Source organism: Glycine max, chromosome 12, assembly GCF_000004515.6.
Source record: "Glycine max cultivar Williams 82 chromosome 12, Glycine_max_v4.0, whole genome shotgun sequence".
NCBI lineage: Eukaryota > Viridiplantae > Streptophyta > Magnoliopsida > Fabales > Fabaceae > Glycine > Glycine max.
This window is the reverse complement of record NC_038248.2, coordinates 9,579,957-9,590,510: the sequence shown is the minus strand read 5'-3', so window position 1 is coordinate 9,590,510 and position 10,554 is coordinate 9,579,957. Positions and strand designations below refer to the sequence as shown.

The following is a 10,554-nucleotide window of genomic DNA, read 5'->3' as shown; positions in this document are numbered from 1 at the left end:
GGTTAAAAGATCTTTGAGCTTTTGGATAGCTTTGTTGAGGAGATTGGAGAAAAGAATGTTATTCAAGTGGTGACAGACAATGGAAGTAATTATGTGTTGGCGGGTGAGAATTCAATCATACTTAATGAAGTTTTTTTTGTAGTTATAACTTTTAATTGTTACACTACTCATACAAGTTTATTGATTTTGGTCTTTTTAGGTAAAATTTTACAAGTCACGAGACCAAAAATATTTTGGACTCCATGTGCTGCACATTGTCTTGACTTGATGCTAGAAGATATTGGAATGATCCCAAAAGTAAAAAGGGTTATACAGAGAGGCATCAAGCTTGTAGGCTACATTTACAACCATACATTGGCTTTGAACACCATGAGGAAATTCACACAAAAAATTGAATTAGTGAGACATGGAGTTACAAGATTTGCTACCACTTTCTTAACTTTGCAAAGATTGCATAAGCAAAAGGCCAATCTTAGAAGGATGTTTACTTCAGATGAATGGTTGAAGTCTAAGGCAGCTAAAGAGCCCAAGGGGAAGCAAGCAACAGATGTTGCTCTTATGCCATCATTTTGGAATGATGTTGTTTATGCTTTAAAGGCTATAGGGCCTCTTGTAAGTGTGTTGAGGTTGGTGGATAATGAAAAAAAACCTGCAATGGGTTTCATTTATGAAGCAATGGATAGGGCCAAAGAAGCAATTCAAAGAGCTTTCAATAACAATGAAGGGAAGTATAAGGATATCTTTGCAATCATTGATAAAAGATGGGATTGCCAACTTCACCACCCTTTGCATGCAGCGGGTTATTATTTAAATCCAAAGTTCTTTTACACCAATCCAAACATTGACCGTGATAATGAAGTGGTGGATGGCCTCTACAAATGTATTGATAAGCTTAGTGAAGATGATGATTTTGTAGTTGAAGTTCACAAACAATTGCTAGTGTATAAAAGGGCTGGAGAGAGGTTTGGTATGACTGCAGCAATGAGAGCAAGGACTAAAATATCTCCTGGTAAGTGGAAAAATTCACTTATAAATTTGAATGATTAATTAATAATATGTGTAAATGCTAATGCATACGAATTGCATTTTACAGCTGAGTGGTGGAAATTGTATGGAGGAAAAACACCACACTTGCAAACCATTGCCATTAAAGTTCTAAGTTTGACTTGTAGCTCATCAGGATGTGAGCGTAATTGGAGTACCTTTGAGCATGTAAGTAACTAACATTCATGTTTTTTTAAATTATGAAACTTTAGAAGCTGAAATTGAAACTAAGTAACTAACATTCATGTTTTTTAAATTATTATAGATTCACTCAAAGAAGAGAAGTAGGCTTGAGCACCAAAAGCTTCAAGATTTGGTTTATGTTAAGTATAATCAAGCTCTTCTAGATCGCTTTGAGTGTCATGATGTGATTGATTCTATTGCTTTAAATGATATTGATGATAGCAATGAGTGGTTATTGGGAGAATTGGAAGGAGAAGAAGCTAGTAATGATTTGGTTTTTGATGATGATGATTTGAATTGGTTAGATGTTGCTGAGGCAACTGGGGCTGGTGAACCTTTACAAAATACAAGGAGTCAAACACATATAAACAAGGCAGCAGTTGCACTTGCACCTACAAATGAAAAAGGGAAAAAGGTGGTGGAAGTGGAAGAAGAGAATGAAGATGAGGGGGAAGAAGAGTACAATTCTAATGCTAGTGAGAGTGATGAATTTCAACAACACAATGATTTGGATCTTGAAGAGGATGAAGATTCTGATTAGTAATTTAGTATTAAGAAACTTGCATTTGTCTATTTGAATTTTAATATCTACTTGTCTATTATTATAATTACTTTAGGCTTTATGTTAGAAGGACTAAGGCTTCCTTTATTTGCTTGACTTTCTACTAACTTTCGTTTAAGTAACTATGTATTAAGTTATTTTTCTATTTTTGAACTTATATACATACATATTATTAATTATTTAACATATATAAAAAGATATTACAATAGCGGTCATCCCGCTATCCGCTATCCCGCTATCCCAATTTTGGGGTCGGCCGCTCCGTTTCACTACACCGGTCTTGACAACTATGATTTAACCTTCATTAGTTTTATTAGATTTTATGTTTTATTTATGTCCTAATATTAGTATAAGGTGTGTCCAAATATTTATAAATATATCTAAGATGTTACATTAATAAATCTTGCTTAATATTGAAGTAAATTAGAGTCACAAATCATCAAATATATAGATTAATTGACATAAAGATTATTCTAATCTAACATACATCTCGAAATTCGAATCTTAAATAAGATAATCTCCTAAAAAAGATACTTGTAATTCGTTATAAAAAAATAGAGTAAAAAAAATGAGTTGAATTGTGACATTTGAGTGCTTTAACCTAACCTATACAACTAAAACTTCTTACATGGTTTTATTGAGTGTCACACTGTTTTCTTCTAAAAACATCATGTCATATAGATACGCATACAAACAAAAACAGTCATTAGCCTTCCCTAAATAGCATCATTCCTGCAATGTGTTAAGCATTTTAAACAAATTATCGAGAAATAAAGCGTCTACCAATTAATCATAGATCCAAGCACCCGTGACAAATAATCCCTCATCTCATCTATAGAACTCATGCGCCAAGTGAAAACACACAAACCTCCCTCCCAAAAAATTACAAAGGGTGGCGTGGGGATGGGATCATTTTCTAATTGAAAAAATTAAATTTCCTTGAACGAGAAAAACCTTGGCCACTAATATTTAATTGCATTTTTATTTTTATTTTCTATGGGCTAACGGGAATTTAAAGTGATCCATAGAAAGAACATTGACATGAATCTGTAAGGGACATCCTTTGGATAAAGCAAATCAATGTGGACCTTACCGTTCATTGCCTTTTACCCAAAATTCCAAGAGGATGATATTCCGTTTGATTTAACCCAGTATTAAATCGTTAAAAGTTATGTATTATTGGGCCATACAAAACTGCTTTGAAAGTTGTGGTTAATCACAAAGTTTTTATTTCCACACACACAAACCAGATGTAAGTGTCCGTCAAACTTCTTCCTCGAAGGAGTTAAAATAAAGGCAAACAGAAGGTGGTGTTAGTAGGGACTATAGGGAAGTTTTCAGGTATCTGGCTTCATTTTTTTACACTTATATTGACTTACATAAAACTTTAAAAGAGGAGAATATCTCTTAGGCTCTCAAATACAAATATCCTAATTATATATTAAAAAATATATTGCTTGAATTTTTTATATTTTTCTCCACTTATTAAGTATTTTATCCTGAATTTTACATATAAAATAACTTGAAAGTTTTAGAAGTGAAAAATTTAACAAAAATTTAATAAATTTTTAAGGGAATTAATTATATTATGTAATTATGGTTCTAAGGAGAAAAAGATGAAAATCCAATTCAGCTCAATCTTAGAAAATAAACATACTTAATTGATTTTAAAATATTATGAAAATTCAGACGTAATTGAAATCGCATGCACCGAAGGAATAACTTATATAAAAATTAGGGTAAATAACATTTTGGCAATTGAATTTGTTAGGTGTAGTTAAGTACTCAAAGATGAAAAATTAAAATTTTATCTTCAAATTTGTAAAAGTGTAACAAATTAGTGTTATAATCAATTTTTTTCATTAATTCAAATAGTTGTGTCTATATGACTCGATAATCACGGGTCAACTAATAATTGTTATGTGTCATTTACGTAATTGTTACGTATTTTTTATTTCACATGTCCAAAATTTGATTTTTTAATTTGGTTTTTAAACTTAACAACTTGTTGTGATTATGCTTTAAACTTAACCACTTAATGACATTTGGTACTAAACTTAACACATATTGTCATTTCGGTCTCTAAAATAATTTTAAATTTTTAATTAAGTCTCATATTGTATGAAATTATTAGCATAAATATTTTCATATTTTCTCCTATTCTTTATGGAATTCTATAATGTTTCAAGCCATATATTCTACCCAAATTAAGTTATTCTCTTATATGTTATTAATATGTGTAGAATGTTAGATTAATTAAATAATATATTTTATAAAATAATGTTAATGACGAAAATACAATTAAAAAAACTTGACTCATTATAAAAATTGAGTATAAGAGGACATGAAACATAAAAGTGTTAGAATCAATTTCTTACACACCCTTTTGCATTTTCACATAGTTGTTTGACGATTGAGTATTAGAGGGCAAAAATATACTACCTACAATATTGAACATAAAAACATAGTTCACTCATTATATTTTCAATGGAGAATGTAGTTGTCACATGTCATATTGGAGTATATGACTAAAAAGAAAATATAGTAATAGGTGAAAAACAAAAAATACCTAATTTCATCTTAAATTTTTGTCGAATAAGATCCATTTTGTATCTCTTTGCTTTTAATTTCCTACTTAATTAAATAAATATATTGACTTTTTAAAATAAATTATTTATTAGTATCTATCTATCTATCTATCTATCTATCTATATATATATATATATATATATATATATATATATATATATATATTTATATAATACACATTTTAATATGATTCTTATGAAAAATTAATTTAATTTTCATATGTTTATTTATTTTCAATTCAGTTACATTGTTATTTATCACTGTTATAATATTATTTCTTAGAATTTTAACTTAATAAAATATAATAAATAAATTGTTGGATCAGAGGCCTCAATAACTTAAGGGGATAGACTTAGAATACAAAAGAAACAATAATCAATTTAATAATGTTCTTTAAACATGAAAGACAAAATTGATTGTAACAAAATAAATGAGATAAGAGAAGAGAGAATGTAAACACACTTGAGATTTTCCACTCCCTTTGTAAAAATTCGTTTACAAAGTCTGAACCACATAGAAACAACTCATCCCTTGTGTTCAAGAATCCTTACAACTTAAGAGACTCTTAGTCCCTTAATCAATATCTTTGAATGAGAAGAAAGAAAGAAGAATTCTCTCTTGAAGAGTAGGATATTACAATTGAAGTCCATGGAGAAACTCTTAATAGATTCGCAAGTGTTTGTCCAAAAGTTTCTTTTGAGAGAGCATTTGACAATGAAGTTCTCTTGGAATCTCTCTTATTTTTTTTTTTGAGAGGATAAGACATTTTGGACCAGCAAAACTCTCTCATCAAAATTCGTGCCCAAGTCACTTATTTATAGGCCTTTGATGGTCATTCACAAATCCAATGAAAAGATGTGACTACTGGCAGATTTTCTAAAAACTCTCCACTGGTAATCGATTACAATGTTTGTGTAATCGATTACACAGTTATAATTTGAAGGATCATGACTTTTGAATTTGAATTTCCAGAGTTCCGTTGCTGGTAATTGATTACATGTTCAAAATTCAAATTCAAAACCCTTTTCAACAACTCTTTTTCATTCTTCCCTTCTGGTAATCGATTACACTTCCTCGTAATCGATTACCAGAGTCTTGCATGACTTTAAAACCCTTTGTTTTAAGGAAAAACTTGATCTTTAGTGAATCTTGAAACAAGACTTTGTCTGTTGAAGCAATCTTGAATTAATCTTGAAGCAAATGTTTATCCTTTGAAGCGGCCTTGTTTGATTCTTCTTTGGCATCATCAAAATTCATGTATTCATACATTCACATAAATTAATAGTAATTTCAAATATAAAATACAATATTTCTTATTGTTATACTTGACAATTATTTTCATTCAATTTTCATCACTATAAATAATTTTTATCACTAAAAATAAATGTCATTTATTATCACTATGATAATAATTTATATGTAGTGTGACACTTAGTTAAAAATTCAAAAGTAAGAGACTATAATAACATTACATAGTTAAGTTTAGGAACCTAAATGAGTGATTAAGTTTAAAGACTAAGATGATAGTAAATTGCTGAGTTTAAAGAATAATTCAAAAATTTAATTTTTTGACACATGACGACCAATTAGATGACACATGTAATCACGCGTATAACACATGACAACTATCAATTGTCACACATCATCACCGAAAGTGTCATTTAGGTATAACTATTTGAGTTAACCAAAAAAATCAAGTTACCATATTTTTTATAAATTCAATGACTAAATTTTAATTTTTTATCTTTTAGGGACCTAACACCTAATTATATGACTATTAAACTCTTAATTATATATCTTATAATTATTTTATATATTTTTTCTAAACTAGCACGAGAAGATTATAATTTAATAAAAAAAATATTGTGATTTATTATATAAAAAAGGTTTATCCATAATTAACCTATTATTAATGTTAGTCTAGCGAAAATTTTGAGTAGGTTACCTGAAGTCTTATATATATATACCCTCTCATTCATGCGGAATGCTCAAGTCCATAAACTACTACCCCGAATTAAAAGGAGTGCTTTTGTTTCTTAGCTTATAATTTTGCCTAATCTTTATTTTTCATGCACTATTCCGTTGATTATTAAACTATTGTAAGCTGAAACTTGAATTTTCAAGTGTAGAAAAAAAAAAACCCTACCCGAATTTGCCATTTTGCTTTACTGTTACTTTCTGATTCAATATGGACCGGGGTAGAATTTGGATCTTTCTAGGTAGGAGATCTGGTTTGGTGGACCGTGGGAGCACTGAAATATGAATTGTTTTTTTGTTCCACTGTGGGTCCTCGTATTGTTGGTGACCCAAAACTTTCCCCTATGAAAACTGACAAGCATTAAACATAAGATTTGTTTTGTTCTGGAGTAATTGTTTAATTTCAAATAAAAATCTAAAATAAATTGTTGATATTTGTAAGGAAGTGGGGAAAGTTTGCTGACATAATAGTTCGTCTGTTTTCTTTTACAATGATGACACATCTTCACTAATGAGTCCTAGCAAAAGAAAGAGAAAGAATTGTAGATATGATAGTAAGAGAAAGGAAATAAAGGAAGATGATAAATATGAATGAAGTGGTTTAGCGTAGAGAAGTATTCATCAATCATTACTCACTTTCTTTTGATGACAGGCATAACAGTTTTTCTCCCTATTAAAATTGTGCCAATTTTTCTAAAGAACTATTACTCGTGTAAATTGTTATTCTGATTTTTTTTTCCTAAAGTATTGTGATTATCCTATGTGCACTATTTATATAGAATTTAATTAAAATATATTAACAGTGTAATTTTTTTATGGTATCATTTAATGGCAAACTAATAATAAATATAATAAGATTGTTAATTTTAATCTTAAATTATCTTAAAACTATATTTAAAGTTTCTTTTACTCAGCCAATAAATAAATAAATAAAAGATGGTACAAGGTTACCAAAATCCAAATCAAACTGACATAAATAACTACTAACCACCTAAAACCCATCCATTGTTCTTAAAATACCGATAACAACTGTCCTAGGTATATTATAAATGTACTTCGGCCTTTTCTAGTCACAAGACTCTTTTAATTAATTTATATTTTAAAAAAATGATTATTTTAATTAATTATATTAAATTTACCAATTATTTATATTATTATTTTAAAATTATTTTTTTCTTATCTTTTTATTCATTTAATTATTTCTCATTAATATTTAGAAAATAAATGATTAAGTAAAAATATATATATAAAATAATTAATGTATTTAAAAATTAGAAAAAAAATCTTATAAAAAAATAAATAAATTTTTAAAAAGAATCTTATAATTAATTAGGATGGAACGGAGTATTATAAAAGTTGAATCCAATCATTGCCCGATCCAAACAACACCATCCCACACCAGATTCAATAGTATCCTTCCGCATTCATTGCCATTTAACTGATCCCCCAAAACTACACTGGCGCATATAATTGCAGTTAATAGTTATTGTATATACCATTCAATAGTTTTTTTTTTTAATTAGTTAATAGTGTAAAAATCACAGTATGTCAAAATTATATGCAATTGGTTCTGTAATTTTTCACTGTATCATGTATAAAATACAACATATTCTGATTCTCTCCATAACCTGAGTGCTTGTTCTGCAAAACAAAGTTGCTGACACAAACCTTTTCTCTTTTTTCCCCTTCATTTGGAAATTAAGAAATAACAGGTGACTAAGTTCCCCCAAATTCCTCAAATTTCAAGAACTTACTAGCAAAAATGCAACACTATTTGCTGTATAACTCTATGGAAATTCTAGAGCCACTTGGTAGAACAACTGTTCACAACTACCACAAGAAAAATGGTTCTGTTCCGTAGGATGAAATGGGAAAGTAGTCTTGATTAAGAGCATTTTCTGAAATAAACGGTTCAGTCCAGAAATTGCTACTAAGCACATCCATTGTTTGCCATGAAACAACACTATCTTCTTCCTTGGAAAGGGTTGATGATTCTGTTGTATGACTAGAGGAGAATGAAGGGGAATTGCCTTCAGTGTAGGAAGTTTCTGAGGAAATGGACACTGAACTCTCCAGAATGTGGTGGGAATCAGCACTATGAGCCTTGTTCATTGACCTTTCAAACTCTTTGCATTCAGTGGACTTTAACTCATCATCATCATCACAAGGGGTGTTCTCATTGCCCTTTAGGAACTTCTTTAGGTTGCTGTGCCAATAGTTCTTTATCTCGTTGTCCGTTCTTCCGGGGAGATTTTCAGCAATCAGAGACCATCTGTCACAAAATTTCATACCAAATGATAAATCAGTAAATTACCCTTGATGAAAAATTGTCACATGCTGAATAGTTGATCCCCCTTATTTGTCCTAGAAACTATTGATCAAACCAATAAAACTACATTACCAAATTAAATTATAGTTTAATTAATATCCCTTATCCTAATATTTTGAACATAGTTTTAAAAAAACGGCTTTTGGCCACAACATCAAGACTTTTGGGCTCACTATGACCACAATTGCGGCCAAATTGATCACATTTGTCTACAATTTCTCACAATGCAAAGAATTACAATGAAACCTTAATTGTGACCGCAGTTTAAATCCTTGATTTTGATGATTAATGAGAAGTAACCAAAAACATACTTATTTCCGTGCTTTTTATGCAAATCCTTGATTATTTGCTCTTCTTTCTGGGTATAGTTCCCTCGTTTTAGATTTGGCCTAAGGTAATTCATCCAACGAAGTCTGCAACTCTTTCCACATCTTTGCAATCCTGTAACAGAGAACAGTAATAAAAAAAATTAAATATCCTAAACCATGATTAAATCCAAATTGATAATTTTCTGATCCCATGATTGATTGAAATTTGAAACCAACAACTATAGTCACAAATTTCATTATTTTCATACATACCTGCAAACTTTGGTAGTTGACGCCAATTGGGATGCCCATGTCTCTCAACATAAGCCATGAGCCTCTTATCCTCTTCCTCGCTCCATGCACCTTTTTTTATTCCATTTTTATCAAAGTAAGGAGCTCTTACCATGGTGTTGGAATATCTTTCTCTGAGACCGAAGTAATTAGTTAACTTGGCAAATCAGCTCAAACTAAAGCACAAGAAAATAGGATTCCACAGTTCTAATACAGGGACCTGAAACGTGTATCATGTGTTCTGACATCTCTAATCATGACTCCAAACTTATATAATAGAAAGATGGACCCACAGGTATTTTAATAAGAGTGCTTGTGAATACAGTTATGTATCCTTTCACATGAGAAAGAGCACAATGGCCACTTGTCCACAACTTCATTTGCTGTTGGAGAAATATTTTATGGCATCTTTGTATCAAAGAAGGAAAAAATGTTCTAATATCTTTTGAAAGATTTATGATAAGGAGAATGGATTGACTGACCATCATCAATGGGTATAAAATTGTTTTAATTTAACTAATATTTTTATTGCAGGATGATTTTTGATAAAAAAAATATTTATGATCTCTATATTAACAATAATAATAAGGATAATGGAAGGAAAATGAGGATTTTTTTTCTTATTAATCTCCCATCTCTCCCATGTTCAAATCTTCTTGTGAAACAAAAATGAATTTATTTTAAATACATTAAGAGAAAATGAAATTTAATATATATTTTCATATTTAAACTACAAGTCATTGTTAGACAATGGAAAACAAAAGCATATATTATTGCTGTCATTTGTCATTTCATATCAATAGAGATTTTAAAATTATTTTCTTTAAATGCTCTTTATTAGTTATCAAATAAGCTTTTGTAACATCCATTTTATTAGAAATTTTTTGAATAAATTAAAGGGCTATTAATGGTAAGGCTAAACAAGGGGAACCATTTTTACACTCTTTTTCTATTTAAAAAAGATTGACACAACTTTGAGGGGGGGGGGGGGGGGGGAGAGAAAAGCTTTCTCTTTTGTTTTGGTGTTCTATTCAATTTTTGTTTGTTTTCACAACTCAATAATCTAGGCAATTTTTTTGTGGTTTCCATAGTCTAAGGCCACGAGTGCACGTGTTCATAGGCATGTTGTGTTAACCTTGGGGAGCAGTCAGCAATTTGGATTGCACAGAGGTCTAGCCGGATTTTGTTTTCAGGGTAGTGGTTTCCATGGCACAACAAACTTTCTATGAGTTCTCTTCTCTTCTGCTCTATATTATGTTTTTCTCTATTTT

The 10,554-nt window shown here is 29.9% G+C and overlaps 2 protein-coding genes across 2 annotated transcripts; one reads left to right on the top strand and one right to left on the bottom strand.

Annotated features, from left to right (window-relative positions):
* Positions 1-480: 480 nt before the first annotated feature.
* LOC106795356 (uncharacterized) lies at positions 481-1,768 on the top strand. The gene is made up of 3 exons (XM_026124657.1): positions 481-1,009; positions 1,094-1,212; positions 1,310-1,768. The coding sequence occupies exons 1-3, from the start codon at positions 481-483 to the stop codon at positions 1,766-1,768; spliced, it is 1,107 nt and encodes a 368-aa protein (XP_025980442.1).
* A 6,080-nt stretch (positions 1,769-7,848) lies between these two features.
* LOC100782270 (transcription factor MYB8) lies at positions 7,849-9,520 on the bottom strand. Its single transcript, XM_003540826.4, has 3 exons — positions 9,266-9,520; positions 8,996-9,125; positions 7,849-8,627 (listed from the first exon to the last, which is right to left on the bottom strand). The coding sequence occupies exons 1-3, from the start codon at positions 9,396-9,398 to the stop codon at positions 8,186-8,188; spliced, it is 705 nt and encodes a 234-aa protein (XP_003540874.1). The 5' UTR covers positions 9,399-9,520; the 3' UTR covers positions 7,849-8,185.
* Positions 9,521-10,554: the final 1,034 nt, after the last annotated feature.